Below are 15,612 nucleotides of genomic sequence, written 5' to 3' on the forward strand. Positions count from 1 at the left end.
GTTTGTTTTCTGCTGCGCGTTTTGTAAGGGGGGGAGCGGGGGGAGGGAGAGGGCTCTTGTGTCGCTGCTTCTGTGGGAAAACCCCCGAAACGGGGTTTTTCTTTTACGCCCTGGCCGCCCCGGCTCGCTGTCCGCCTCCCCTCTGCTTTCCGCGCCCCCGGCTGTACCGCCGGTCGGGCTTGTGACAGCGCTCTGGAAGTTTAAATGTCCGCTCTGCTGGTACGTGCGCRCCGGGCTCGCTGTCCTCGCACCTGGGCGTGCTTGGGGCGGGGGGGGGGGGAGAAGCCTGGGGCGCTCTGCGTCTGCTGGTTGGAAGTGCTTCTACATCCCTCTGTAACAGCTGTCCCAAGCGTTTTCTGACTCTTCATTTATGCCGTTTGTTTTGGCTGTAGTTAGTATTAAGATTTTTTTACTCGTGTGACTGTGGATACAGTATCTTCTGAGATAACGTCTATTCTTCATCTAGTTTTTCTAGAATAGTTTATCTCCTTTTGTCTTTGGAAATAAGCTGTATCTCGGCAACCGGGCATATACTGGCAAACTGTGTATGTGCAGGTAGAGGTTTATGAGTCAAACAACTTTCTTGTATAGGTGAACTCTCCAGTGTCTTGTAGCTGAAAATCTGTAACTTGACCAGTCAGTCCTGTATTTTGGCCCTCTTATATTACTTCACTGCACTACAGGGTGCACATACTTGAAAATTGGCTAAAAAGTCTATTGTGACCAAAAACGTAGTATGTGTGGGACAAATGCGAATGGACGCATAGATAGTAGGGCCCCCTACTTGTTTGTTGTGTTGCGCGTGAACTCAACAAAGCGTTCTGTCAACTGCCTGACTGCATGGACAGCCGAGGTTGTGTGAGCTGCTGGCTGCTTCATGTAGTTCCAGTTGCTACAACAGTTTCATTAGGTAATGCTTTAGATAATTAAATCCAACTGAGGGTGGGGCCACAGTAACACTAAACTGTTGAAAGCTTCAGTTTCTTTGGGTGATGCTACCTAAAACAAAGGTATGCTGCATCCACTAAATAGAATGAAGCAGTATATGTAGCAATGACATGTATTTGTACAAGGGGCCAGGGTACTGGAGAAAGTATATTGCTGACTGCTTTAGATCTTCTGGTAGACTCCCTAGGCCAGGTGTGGCTGTACCTGAAAAACCATGATTTTACAACTATAAATCACTTTGCTTACACAGGTTGGTTTTACTAAGTTGGTGCCTAGCTCAATTTTGCCACTATAGCTACATCTACCTTGGAAAAACTTTAGAAATACAACAGTCCCAACGTGGACAGTGCCTTTCAAGTGCAGAAATAGCTGTACTGGCTATTTGTGGCACCATAGTAAGAGAGTCCCTTGTGAACTAAATAAATTAAATGAATTAGAGCCTAACTTTACTATTGTAGCTTGTTCTACTCTAAAGGTTTCTGTTGACTTGGGTATAATGAGCTTTTGCATCTTTTTGTACCCGTCTACCAGACATAATTGCTGGTTTCTGCTCAGAAAGTTATGTCATGTCAAACACACCTACGTAAAACCATTAATGTAACCAGTCTCATTGACTTTAGTGGGGTCAGATGAGGCTGTAGTCTTAAGTACATGCCTAACTTTAAAGGTATGAATAGTATCAATTGAAATCAGGAGTGTTAGTTTGCATAGCGCTAGATCTGTTTTATATTACTGTATCCATGGCAGTTGCACAATGTAAGGTGAGCAACCATAACGGTTTGCTGCTGCGTTTCTTCTCCTGCTTTGACTATAGTTCTGGCATCAACCCTGCAGCAACCTGATTCAGTTTGATAAACGGGTAGAAAACTAACCCAGCAACAACAAAATAAAAAGTGAATAATGTTCTGCTGGGTTAGTGAGTTGAACTGGCTTGTCGTGCAGTCAGACGAGCATTGCAGCTATTGCAGCGGAGTGGCAAGGTTGGTGAGGAGGGTRGGGAGGAATGTATTCCTTTCATCGTTGTTGAACAAATTTAGCAGTTTGACTCTATTCTATAAATTCACATTAGGAGTGTGACTTTTTTTTTTTTAATCAGTCAGCAAAGCTATTTAAACTGTGCTACTGGTGCACTTACTCTAATATAATTTATGCTGTTCAAACCAGTATAAGCTGTGTTAATATGAGAACAGGTAGAGTGGTATAATTATAACAGAAGAGTTTTGGAAGTGGTGTACAGAGAAAACCTTCCCAGTATGTATGGTTAATATTTTAAGCATGTGCTGGATCAGAATGTCTGAGTGTAAAATTTATCCGTAGATGTAAGTGCTTGGAAGATATATGTGTATCATTGTTCTAATGATATCTATCTAATAGACTTTAATGGACTACTCAATTGAGAATAAAGGTACTTGTATGCATAAGTCTGGAACCTTTGTCAATATATTGCAGAAAGAATAGAGAAAATAAGTTAACTAATCAATTACACTAGGTCAACTGCAACTTCCTGAGCACTAACAGTAGTTCTGGCTGCATTTTRACTTCATAAGAATGCTCCCACTGAGGCCAGTGATTTTGCAGAGTGTGCGCTCAAGAGTAAAAAGTGAACAAATTAAAAAAGGTTAAAATTTTCTCTAATCCGGTTATATTAACATGATATGTTACATTTGTTAACAGCAAAATAAATCAGCTGGAAGTGTCATACAGAAACAGAAAAGTCTGGATTTAGGGTTTAGGCAGGTAAAGCATTTAATGGGATAGAATAGTAACCTAACGAGTTACTAAAATATGAGAAAACTAAACTACGTAACTAAAATATGAGAAAAGAGTTTGTTGTTGTATTTAGTTAATGCAAGAAAAAGTCCTCTCTGCAGAATCCGAGTATCAGTCTCTGGAACGTCAGGTCAGAGACAGCATACTGGTTAACACTGTTCAGCTTGTTGTGTGTTTTTTTTTTTTTTTTTTTTCTTTTGACCTCTTACATTTTGTTACTTAGAGATTTTTCAGACACTGTGTTCGTTCCTGAATGCAATTTGAGAGCAGAGACATGAAATTTGAGAAGGTGACATTTGGAACAATTTCCCTTAAATTTTCATTGACTTTATTCTGCTTTGAAAGAAAATAAGGATCGGTCTGCAGTTGACACAGCTGTAGTGAAGTTGCTGCTCTGCTCATAAGTCTGTGGTATTGTTGAACATTTGCAGGCTGTATCTTGCACTCAAAATTTGCAATCTTGTTCTTGTACTTGGCCGAGAAGGTTGCCTGTGAGTTTGAAGAGGACTCTCCATCCAAATGAAGTGTTCCTTGTGAGACAAAAAATAGAGGGTGCTGGTCTTTCAAAGAAAGGACTCATGGAAGAATTTAAGCTTATTCTGCAGAATGGATTGATTGTGGGCTGCAAGAATTGAAATCTTCTGATATACAATCTCTTGTAACTGGAGGTAGAATGAATGAATTTTTATGTTTGTTATGAAGGCCAAGGGAAAAAATAAATGCAGGAATTTGTCTTTCTTTTCTTGGAACTGGGATATGTTGCTTATTTTCTTTTCTATCGTAAATGAAAAGATCTTCTAAGTCAAAGGAAATCTAGAACTTCAGAATAGATAGGCAAACCTTTGTATTCATCTCCTTAACAAATGGATCCATTCTCTGTGCCTTTGTACTCTGATTTCTTCATGAGCAATGAATCAAGTTACACTAGCTATCACAACATTCATTTTAAAGATATCTTCAAAGTATCTTGTAGCATGTGACGCAGCAGAGTAAGACATTCAACGCACTTTCAGTGAAGCTACTAATCCATTTTTTACAGCCAGTAGTTGCTTTTGCAGCATTTGTGATGAAGCAGGAACGCTTTTGCAAGCTGCCATATCTTCTCAGAGCAGAAGCGCATTGTAAATATCCAACCTCTGTAAATATCATCCTCTTGGAGAGAACCAGATTCAGTAATGCTTCATTTATAGAAAAATCTTCAGTATAGTTTGAATGCAAATTTAGTAGCTGGCTGATGTCAATGATTTCATCTTAGAGCTCATGAAACGTATTCCTATTTTTTTCAAATKTATTTTCTGACATATGACGAAGGTATGGCTGTTGCTGTGATTTAACTTCTTGTTACAGTTAGAGGTAGTGACATGTGCTTTGAAATTCTTTACTGCTTTTCTGTCTGCAAATGCATGTAGTATTTTGCTCACTTTTTTTTTTTTACTATGTTAGTATTCCTAAAAACATTTTTGTTTTTCCAGCTTTGACAGATCGATTTTTACTTTTGAAGGGGTTTTTTTTGGTTGATGTTATTTTCCGAAACCATGAGTGTAATGTGAGATGTTTTGGTGTATTTGCAGTGTGTGCCTCAAGACAAAATACTGAATGTTATCTAAAATTTTCCTCATTCAGAATGGCTAATGTTCACAATCTCGCTGGGCGTTCTTGGTGTTTGTTACTTCCACTTTTTTCTTGCATCAGCTTTACGTAATTGTGTCCATTGTGATTACATACACCCTTACTCATGGAGCACAATGCAATCTGGACCAGTGCAGTATTTCAAAGTCAGATAGTACCAGCAGCTGGTCAGACTAAACACCAACCAAAATGACCTATAAAGGCACTGGTGAGTTTGAATGCATAGACTGTATAGCGCAGCATGACAAAAATCGTCAGAACAGATATCCCTAACTTTCTAGCAGAAGTCATTTTGGAGAAGCGATGGAGAGATTACAAACCCAGAGAGAATATGGCAGAAAAGTGTGAAGTAGTAGTTTGTGGAGCATTGGAGTTGTGTTTGGATTTTGGATATTGATTTCCTTCAAAACCTTTGCCTCTGAAGTACTGTCACCCTGACAGTTATTGTCGTTTGAGGGCTTATTGTATAACTGGGCCTTGAAAGAAGGTGAGGAAGGAGCCCTGCTGATTCTGCAGAGCAGGCTGTAGTTTCTAGAGATGTGGGTTTTTTGCAAATGTCATGTATGTGTTTGTTACACTGGAATTTTTCCTCAGTCTTGAGGATGGTCAGTAAATYGCCTGCATCTAATTGCTTTAACGGAGACAAAGTTTTCTCAAAATATATTCAGCAAAAAATTGTTTGTTCTAAGATTTTTTTTTAATATTAAWTTGATAAAAAACTATCTATTATGGATGCTTTGAGCTCTCATTTAGATGGGATAAAGCAATTTAGTAAAAGCTTACATCCCAGACAAGTGAGTAGGAAAAGGTATTCCTATTCCAAACTCAAGCATATCATCAAAAATTGTATTCTCTGGTATTTCAGGAGACATGGAAAGTGTTCCTGGCATCTTTAAATAGAAATTCCATGACTTTCAGCAGGCTTGCTCAGAAAAATAGTTTGCTTGGCTGGGTCTGATTGTGTCTGTCCACCTGTATATGTCTGTTGTTGCTAGTAAGGCAAAACTGTAGCTGCACACACAGGAGTTCAGAGAGGGTTTTTAGGATTCAGATGTTAATTTTCAATTATTTGAAAATGAAAACTGAAAATATTTTTGTATACAGAAAAAAGAATCCCCARAACTTTTTATTTGTCTTTGTTTCCCTTCTGGAACAAGCCGGCTGTTTGCACTGGGACGCGCTAGAGCAGGGGGGAGAGCCTCCTGTTGTGCCCTTGCGCTACAGTGACAGCTCCACATGTAAGGAGAGGGTGAAGGCGAGCAATTGGTGTTTTCCCCAGTCCCACTCTCCCTCCTCGAGGTGAAGGCAAGAGCAGCTTCAAGCATTGGCTCTCGGGGAGAGACTGAAAGCTGCGTGCACAACACTGCTGGTTCAAAAGGAAGGGAATGATCCTGCTGTTGCCTGATGCTTCCATTCCTTCTCCTTCTGCTTGCATGGAGACTGTAGTTCAATGCAGAGCACAGCTAAAACCACTAAAACAAAAAGAACAAAAAAGCTACTTTTACCCCTTACCAAATTCCCAGTCCACTTTACGACAGAATCCTGTTGGCTTTCTGCTTGAATATGGCAAGACAGACAGGGGAATAAAGAAAGGACGAGGCAGCTTCTTTTAGTGGCAGTGCTGCTTTATTGTAACTTAAACTGTGTGAAGCACTGGTCTCGCATACTGCATCCCCAGTCAGTAACAAAAAGTGCCACTTTGGGTTTAAATGTGTAAGAACATCTCTTAGAAATATTAATCATATTTGCTTCTTTCAGTACTCTAAGCAAAGCTTCATCTTTTATGTGGTGTTTGCTTTCGTTTGGTATCCCTTGTGTTTTTGTAAGAAACAAAATCTTGAGGAATAGTGTTCCCTTTACCTACTGTTTTTTTCACATAACCACTAAATGTTAATGAAAATAACTGCGGGCAGTCTCTTTCTTGTGTTCTCTGCCTCTTCTGAATCCTCTTCATGAAGTGCTGTGGTTCTGCTGTACCTTCTCTTGTGTACTGTTCTTGTATTGGACAACCAGGTAAAGAATGAGACAGGCACTTGTTGTGGAATTGCAACGTGAGACCAAAACTGTATTTACATCTTAACCATTCACCCAAGATTGGACATACTAGTGTTTAGTGAACCTGTGTAGGATGTCTGTGTCTACCAGTGAATGATCAAATAAACAGGAGATACGGTGTGCTGAATCAGCAGTGTTCCACATTTTTCACAGACTTTTAAGATCCTTGTGGCCTCATCCAACCTGCAGGATAGCCTTTTGCCGTCGCTGCTTTCTTCTCAGCTGGAAACATCTGAGGGCTACTGGAAGTTCTTCTGTTTCCTCTGTCAAGCTGCCTTTTGCCCCTCTCCTTCCCTCACTGGCTTATATGTTATCAAGCAAAATGTGTATCCATGAGAGTGGGCAGCAGTCCCTTACATCAGAGTAGTTACTTAAAATAGCTTGAATGTTTACATACATAGCCATGTAGATTTTGTGTAACCTTATTCTTTATGGCTTATGTTCCATGTAGGAAGGAAGAATGGGTAGGTTGCAAGTGGTGATTATCCACCACCACCACATGGTCAGGAAAAGGTGAAACATTGTTTAGGAGGAGAAAAAAAAAAGGCTGTTGCTAGAGAATTTTCTCACCAAGAATGAATTCCGTTGAGGCTTTTTGCTCCTTTATTGACACTGATTTGAGAAAGGAAGAATTATGTTAGTCGTGTGCTTTGCCCTTAAGCCAAACTACCTGACTGTTGTTAGGATTGTGAGCCAAGACGACTATTGTTCTCCTCCAGAATGTTATTCTAAGCTTTTATTTAGAAGGCTTGAGAAGACAAGGAGATGAGGAGTATTGGTCTCTTAAATGTTTTTCTGGAGGACTGTAGCAAGTAAAACTCAGCTTCCAAAGTTTGCTTCAGTAGTGAGGCTCTTTTGTGGTGTCTTGAAATATTCTCATTTTTGAGAAATGGAAGCCTAAGTGATAGTCTTAAACTGATTTAGTTTGGTGAAAGTTTTAGTTATGCATAGCTTCTGATTTTTAAGAACTAAAGTTCCCTTCTCTAATAGTAGTATCGTAGTTGGCATTCTAAAGAATTTTTATCATCATAAATTTATAACTAAATAAGTGTTAATGCCTGTGATTTTTTTTTTTAATGTGAAGAGATTTAATGCACGTGTCAAAGTTAGGACTCTACTTGAATTTTCTCATATATTTTTGTTTAGCTTGTCTCTGTTTCCAGGATTGTATTTGATTTGCATTTGAGGAGAAAACTTTTTGTTACATTTGGCCGGCTTCCTTAAAGTGTTGATCGTCAAGGAAAGGGGGCACTTTCCTACTTATATAGCCAAGATTGGCAGATTTTATCATGAATTTAGATGCCATTTGGTGTATCTGGTGATGATGATTTGTCTCTTGCAATAATTCATCTTTATATGAAAACTCTTGAGTTTTATATTCATGTGGCTAGAGATTAGGCTTCTGTTATTTAAAAGGCGCATGCAAAACAGATGTATAAAATATAGCATGTGCTTGCTTGTGCGCAAATATACTGGAAATGAGCTGATTTTGTAAGTTAAATTCTGTTCTTTAAATTACATGTATTAAATAGAGATGGATTATTTAGTTGAGCAAAAAAATTTTGTTGAAGCAACCATTTCAGAATGTAATTTTTGCAATGTGTTTTTTCTTAACATTCATGGAACTTTGAGACAACTTTTGTATTGACGTAAAATGTGTTTTCAAAAATAATTTAAGCTTTCTTTGCAAAACTTTCTAGTGTAGTATTTTTCTCTGGTCAATATTAATTTCAATATATTTTATTGTTTAATGGGCCCACTCTCCTGCATGCAAATACTATAAATAGAAATGGCAACTGTACCTTGATTCTCCCCCCTCCCCACCAGCCATACTCTGATAGTGTTAAAACAGCTGTTGTGTCTAGTTCAACTTCTTGTGGAGACAGGATATCGAATTATACAAGTACTTGTTTTTTGTAGGGTTCTGCTTACTCGTGTAAGCTGTAGCAATAGAAAGATGTTATTTTATTCATCCCTAGGACTTCAGAGGTTGGTGGGAATCAACATCACTGTTAGGCAGATCTTGAAAAGCTGCTAAATTTCCCCCCCACCCCGCTCTTCCAAAGTGAAGAAACAAAACCTAAACCCCAAAGCTTTATAATTATGTGGATTACATTGCAAATGAAAACTAACGCAGTGTTTGCCTCCTGAAACTGTAGACAGCTCCAAAGGCCCCAGTTCTTACATGTCTTCAAAGAGCAGCAATCTGAATAAGCAAAACTGCTCAGTGGATCTCGGCAGGCTGCACCGAACCCAGCCAGGTTCATATTGTACCCCTGGGGCTGGCGCTGGAGGTGTGCATTAGGAGGAGTACGGCAGGCTGCTGTGCGATCGCTGCCTAGCTCTTACAGAATAGAGGAGAGGTTGGGTTGCTTTTTATGGAAGGGGGTAATATACTTCTGAATTGAGGCACTGAGACCCTGTTGTTGACCATTAGTGATCATCAGCATTTAAAGATCATTAGTCATGAGTCATTAGCAAACCTAAGGTGTTCTCAAAAGTGTGTATTGTTTCAGTCTGTCTTGTGTTCTGTTTAGCTCGGTCTACTTTACCTCTCAGGATGAAAGATATAATAAGTAATTTTTTAATCTAGTACTTTTCATAAGGAGTTTAGGAATACCTAGAGTTTATTACAGTAGTACATTCACTGGGGAATCATAAAATAAACTACATAGATTTGAACAATTCTAGTCCCTAAGTTGTCTTAAGTATATCGATAATTCTAAGGATAAGAATAAACTCCAATAATTACTTAAAGAGGGATAATGGGACCTTTTTTAAGAAATGGCTGATTATCCGGAAGATGTCTTAAGCCAAATTTACTATTGAGTGGGTTCTGTTAGGCTACTGTTTGGTCCAGAACCTGGATAATGGTATGACATTTTCAGCTGCTCTCAAAATAGGTTCTTTATGGAAAGAGTTGTCTGTTTTTATTAATGCTTACTTTCTACTTTTCTAGCACAACAGTTCTGTGCTGCAGTGATGGAGAAGATTAATTAGATGATTTCCATGGTAGGCCAGTACAGGGCAGCACTTGAGAGCATGAATGATGCGAGACCAAAAGCTGCAGTTCTGAATGAATGAGCTCTGCGACAACTATCCTGGAAGCAGATTTCTGTAACTTCACCTGGCTCGCTGCCCGTAACTCTGGGTACTTAAAACAAAAGCAAACAAAATACAAAAACCAAACCTTCTTTCCAGAATTTCGCCACTGTTGTGGACTTTAATGTATGTGCCTGTGTATGTTTCTGTACCTGCGTATATAGGCTCACACATCTTTTTTCAGTCTTTGGAGCATTTATTTGGATATGTCTGTTTTTGTGTGATTCTTTTAAGAAAGGCAGAACTAAAGCTCTTGTGAAGACCTGTTTTCCTTTAATTAATAGTCTCTCTTGGAGTATCAGGTTAATTCTGTGGGATAACTTACTGCTGTAAATGCGAGCTATGTGTCTGAACGTGAGGATCAAGCGTCACTGTTGATCACTGTGAGTGTTCTTAAAACAATATATGATAAAATCCTCCTCACAAAATATATAGGCAATGACTTCTTGCCTCAGTAAGTAGTACAGAGTGTTAGTTTCATGGGACTTTGAGTCACCTTTTATGGGAAGAATGACCTTTATATTTGAATACCCTTTTACATGGCAGACTACGTAGGGAAGTGAAAGGGAGAGATTTTCAGAAATTCTGGGCTTCTTAAAACAAGAAAAATGGTATCTGGGATTGTGTGAGAGAAAGAAGAGAAAAAACACTCTTATGACTATTCTAGAAGCCCAGAACTTCCCATATAAATATTAGTCATTCTGTGGTCATTTAATTTTTACTTTCTGTAATAGAAATGTCCTCAGTCTGTTGTCAAGACAGCTAAATAAGCATGTGCCAGCAGATACAAGACCCTTGCCTGGGAGGGTTACAGCAGTACTGACTAATCAAAGTTCTTGTTGACTGTGTGAACTCCTCTTAAATTTCTTAAGACGTGCTTAAGATTACTTTCTTCTTATATTGCACTTCTTTAAAGTATGTTACCTTTACTTACTCTGACAAACCATCTTCTGTAATAAAAATAGTGAGAAATAACCATTTACGTAAATTACCTGCTTTTTTCTTTAAAAAGTTATCCTTCTTGATTGAATAGCTTTTTACCTCCTTTATCAAAAACTCCTTTGGCGATCGTGGTTGCCTGGTTTGTTACTTGGAGCAGTTCACTGGGAGCCTTGCCTTTGGCGTTGACAGGAGAACAACTGCAGCTTGGGTCCTTTTCCTGGTTTTAGTGTCCTGCTGTGCAGTTCTCTTTTGCTTTATCCTTTAACAGAGATAGGGGGCAAGTGCAATGTCAGTTTTTCATCTGTCACTGGCGGGATCAGGTATTTTCTTCAAACCTTTGTAGGTTCCAGTTATGTGGCACTGCCTATTTCCCCTTCACGTACAGCATTTCAGTGTAGTTATCTTCTCTTCAGACCCACCGGAATACTTACTGCTGTGGTTTAACTTGCATGACCTCTGGGTTTCCTTTTATCAAATTCACTCTTTTTTGTAACAAAAAAATAGAACAAAAGCAAAATCCTATTTCTGAACACCTGCAAGCTGTAAACACTTGTGGTCTGGTGCTGATTTTGTTCATGATGGGAGTTTGAAATCATCATCATGTGAAAGTGAAAATATCTTCACAGTGATCAAGGTTATGCTGTCTTTAGCATGAGATAGATTTGCCCTTACTTTGTACTTCTTTGATTCCTATGTGAATGTTTTTTGTTTATGTGTAGATAAACTGACACGATGTGGAGCAACAAGTCAAATGAGGTGCCTTTACAAAATCCGAGGCATAACCAAAACAAGGATTCTACCAGAGGTAATGATTTGGTCTGTTTTATTGCTTTGTGTTAAAAGATTTTTTTTTTTTTTTTTTACTGTGAGTTCTTTGAAATTTTGGGGGGAATTTTAACAGATAAAGTTTTCTGCCTTAATTTGGAAGCAAAGACCATATGTTATATGGCTTCCTTTCTGCAGGGGTAGCAGTTTCATACTCTGATCTGCAGAATATTTGCTGATCTGCATTAGAAATTACCAGTCTATGATATGATTGCCAAGATGGCAGAGAGACAGGGTTTGTTGGTTTTTTTTGAATGGCTTAGAGTAGGAACAGTACAGGAAGAGAACTTGGGCACGGTAGCCTCCTGAAAGAAGTGTCTGAGAGGCAGTTACTTCTGACTCTAGCTCAATTCCCAAGTGGTCAGGAGCTAAAGATCCTTGAATAGCAGCAGTGCGTGGCCATTATGATGACTGACAGCATTTTTTGTCTCCCTGAGATGGAGGAAGCCTGTTAGCTTTTTACAGCCATGATTACCCTCTAATTTAGCAAAGCAAAGAAAAAAAAAGTATAGTACATCCCTGAGAGGAAGAAAGCTCTAGTCCGTAGAGCAGTTGAGTCACATGCTAACAGTCTGTGGTTGAAGATGAGGCATATGATCTCCACTATGACAAAAATTRACACCAGAAGCTATTTTAAAAGTAGAAACAGATAATAGATGCATGTTTTACCTCTAAAAGCACATCGTTCCTGATTGTCTCCCATGATATTTTCATTTTCTTTTCAAAATTTTTTTCAAATTATATAACCTCTGAAACTGAGGTGTTTTGTACACATTTTGTTCAAGCACCATCTCTCAAAGACACAACAAAGTTGTTTCTGTGTTATTTCCTTATCTCTCCTCTTTCTGTTGCATCTTACATGAAATACAAATTAGCAACTTTCTTACCACAAGGAAAATATTAATTTTTTTAGAACAGTCTAGTACTATTACTCTCCATGGCTCTGAGCCACATTAATGTTTTGGATACTGTGTTTGTAAACATTTTTTTTAGAATGGGGGCAGCCCTGAGTAAGTAAATATTTTTAAAGGAAAATACTGCTGCATACTACTGAACTAGATTGTGCATAGAGCTCATGCTGTCTGTTTAGATTAAAAGGCTGAAGTTGATTTGTGCCTCCTGCTTGCCTTTTGCAAACATTGCTTCTATTTTGTTTGAAATGTGTACAGTTCAAAAACATTAGTATTCAAAGTTCACATACTCAAAGCTTAGCATCTGAGCAGCATCTTCCACTGACCATGTGTTCATGCTCAGTTTACTGAAGAAGAAAATAAAAAATAACAGTAGTCAAAACTATAGTATAATGGAAAAATGTAAGATATTTGTGTTGGGGTAGATAACCAGCTTTTTGTTATCTTCTAAACATCTTGTAAAATGTGGGGCAGATTTGGCTTAAAGTGTAATAATGCACTCAACCTAACTTAATGAACCCATTAAATTTGATATTTAATATTTTATTGCTCTGTTAAAATGAATCTTGACTAATAGCAGCCTCTCACAGAGGAGAGATACAAGCTGGACTGGAATTGAGTCATTAAAAGAATTTGATTAGTGAGTCATTGAAAATTGTCTTGAAGCCGTTTTTTCTTTCATTTTCCATGTACTAATGAGAAACTTACTCCTGTGTTTCTACTCTAAGATCTAACTGCAGCATGGGCTACTTTTTCTGAGACTAAGGCTGCTGTAAGTACTTTTTCTTTCTTTTTCTCCCTACCCTCAACCCCTTCAGTTAATGTCTATAACGGTTTTAACCAAGGTATTATTTTGCTCAGTGGTTTGATTTTAGGTAAGTGGAAAATAAGCAAATTGTTGGAGTACCTGGATGTTGGATATTCAGGTATTTGTATTCTTCTATACACAGTAGAATAACTTTTTGCCACTGTAAGCTTAGTCTTGAGTGTAGTAATACCTGAAAAGTCTTGAGGATAATATTGCCTTAACTTCTATTTAAGAAAGTGCTGAGTTCTCATTTTTCTGAAAAAATAAATCTCCCTTGCTTACCTAAAACAGAGACACTGTCTATACCAGTGCATTTCATAATCCTGCATGTTACTTTGAGCAATGGATTTGCTCTCTTTCTGTGAGAACTTAGGTGTTTAAGATACCCTACTGTGTTTTCTAAATATTGGCTTCAGTGAAGCCAAACTGCTTGGTTTTCTTGGGAATTTGACTTTTTTCTGTAGCTTTGCCCCTCTTGAGTAGCTGAACATCAGTGTGGGGTTTTACATGTGGAAGCCTGTATCAGTTCCATTTTGAGAGGAGTATTATACAATATATTCCAAGGGGAGTTAATATTTCATTGAGGCCAAGCATTAAGACTCTGAATGGCATGTTATTATTCATTTCTTCRCAACAGCCTACTTATGGAAACACAGCTATGCAGCAAAACCTAATGTAGGTAATCTTTTTTAACTAATCTTTTAAATCCGATGTAGTTTCTGGTCATAAGACTGTTTTGCCACAACAGCATTCAGAAGTTTGTTTCTTTATGAAAACGAGGAAAATCTTACCATATAAAAAAATCTTTATCTTAAAAATTGCAAGCAATATTTTAATTTTTACTACCTTCAATTTCTAGCTACGTCATATAGAGAACAAATTGGAAATAGTTCCCACCAGCACAGCTGTATTTGATTCCGTCATGGATGCCAAGAAGCCCTGTGCTAGCACTAGCAGGAAAATAAGCCGTAAGGGTATGTACTATTTAAGATATAGAATGTAAGGCAGGGTAAAGCCACTGTTTTCTGGGAAGCCCTGTCCCCCTCCCCCAGGTTGTCTCCTCTAAATGATCTTTATTCATGAAGGTCTAATGTCCAGGAGAAACTCATTTTTCCTTCCCTTAGCTTGGGAAAAAACGTGCTAACATAGTCTTCTGGCTAGAGGCAGTGACAGGACTTGCCAGATGCTGTGAGTGACCACTGCTTAAACTACGCTGATAAGCTTGTTCTTGTGGCATTTGGGGTAACAGCTGTATGTGCCTGTGTTACATTGGAGTAACCATTTATATTTTCTGATATTTGTCAACTGTTACACCCTGAGAGAATGCTAAATCTGATGTGTTCATGATTTCATTTTAGAAGAGCATTTGCTTATAAGGAATTTTAATGCTAACTTTTAGAGGACTCTAGTAGCTTGGCATTGGACAAAACCAGATTGACCTCTAGTGGCAACGCAGTCAATTTGCTTAGGTTTAATTACTTCTGATTAAGGTTTAAGCGTTATTGTCTCTTTATAAATATTACTATTGTTTCAAGCATTTACCACCTTGCTCCTAGTATCTTGAAGCAGCTTTTTGAAAAAGAGAGGTAATACTTTCTGTGACGTTTTTGAGCACTGGTTGAACCCAAGAACGACTGCTTTCTTGATTGTTCAGCCCCAAGAGCTTTCTCTTCCTAGAGAGGTAAGTCTACAGCAGATTCTTTGGCTTCTGCTTCAGCTTCCCGGTCCTCCAGCCAAAATAAATCAAGCAAGGAGAAGTCCTCACGCAGCCCTCTTCGAGCAACCACTCTTGAAAGCAATGTGAAGAAAAGCAACCATGTGGAATTTCGTGAGCCATTGGCTTCATACAGGTTAGTGCTGGGAGAACTGACTATTAAAGAAAAATATGCTAAGACCAGAATTAAGCTAATACCAAAGTTTTGGACAACTCCTCAAAAGCTAATTTGCTCCCTCCCCTCACCTACCCACATAGGCAGCATATGGTGCTGGACAAAAGTGTCTTCCTTTTTAAAAATGTTATAAATTTATTTTTTGTTCAGTGAATATGAGTTTGAAGTCAAGTGTTTGTAAAGGGGCTGCAACATCAAGTTGACATGGCTGTGGCCTCGGGGGACTCRTGGGTTTCTTAGGTATTTAGCTTCAGTAGCAACAACTGAAAAGAATATTTCCTCATGCTTTTTTCAGCTTTATTTGATCTGTTCTTCAGCACGGGTTCTGAAACACATTACCWTAAGGCAGTGTAGAACAAGAACATCTACTACTGAAGATGCATTCAGTTTTCATTATGCATGTTTGTATGTGAGAAGCCCAAAAACTAGGTCATCAAAGGAATAAGAACAGCTGGATCTGTCTTGCCAAAATGTAATGTTCTCAGTTAAGGGTTACGAGTCATGTTTCTGCATATATATATATATATATATATATATGTAAAATATATTGAATGAGAGCATTTGTCCTAGCAAAATTGTATTTTCCTTACTTGCTATTTTAAATTTCCATATGTCATTAAAACTTATTCCTCTGAAAAAATGGGGTAGGGAAGATGGTTGTGGAAAAATGCTTAGTGGTACTTAGCTTGCTGAACTTCTGAGCACTTAGTAAGCCTTAAATTCACTGCGACAC

At 38.4% G+C, this 15,612-nt stretch overlaps 1 protein-coding gene across 7 annotated transcripts in view; it reads left to right on the forward strand.

Annotated features, from left to right (window-relative positions):
* CEP350 (centrosomal protein 350) overlaps positions 1 to 15,612 on the forward strand; it is an 80,603-nt gene that overhangs the window by 1,001 nt on the left and 63,990 nt on the right. For 3 of the 7 annotated variants that reach the window (XM_026084751.1, XM_026084754.1, XM_026084757.1), the window contains exons 1-6: positions 135 to 219; positions 9,362 to 9,630; positions 11,166 to 11,251; positions 12,911 to 12,954; positions 13,850 to 13,964; positions 14,708 to 14,840. In XM_026084751.1, the coding sequence (XP_025940536.1) occupies positions 11,179 to 11,251; positions 12,911 to 12,954; positions 13,850 to 13,964; positions 14,708 to 14,840 (365 nt within the window). In that variant the 5' untranslated portion in view covers positions 135 to 219; positions 9,362 to 9,630; positions 11,166 to 11,178. Of the gene's footprint in view, positions 1 to 134; positions 220 to 9,361; positions 9,631 to 11,165; positions 11,252 to 12,910; positions 12,955 to 13,849; positions 13,965 to 14,707; positions 14,841 to 15,219; positions 15,352 to 15,612 lie in introns of those variants that run through there. The other 4 variants (XM_026084752.1, XM_026084756.1, XM_026084753.1 and 1 more) reach the window with 4 other exon arrangements.

The sequence above is a fragment of the Apteryx rowi genome, unplaced genomic scaffold, assembly GCF_003343035.1.
Source record: "Apteryx rowi isolate R43461 unplaced genomic scaffold, aptRow1 scaffold_65, whole genome shotgun sequence".
Lineage (NCBI taxonomy): Eukaryota > Metazoa > Chordata > Aves > Apterygiformes > Apterygidae > Apteryx > Apteryx rowi.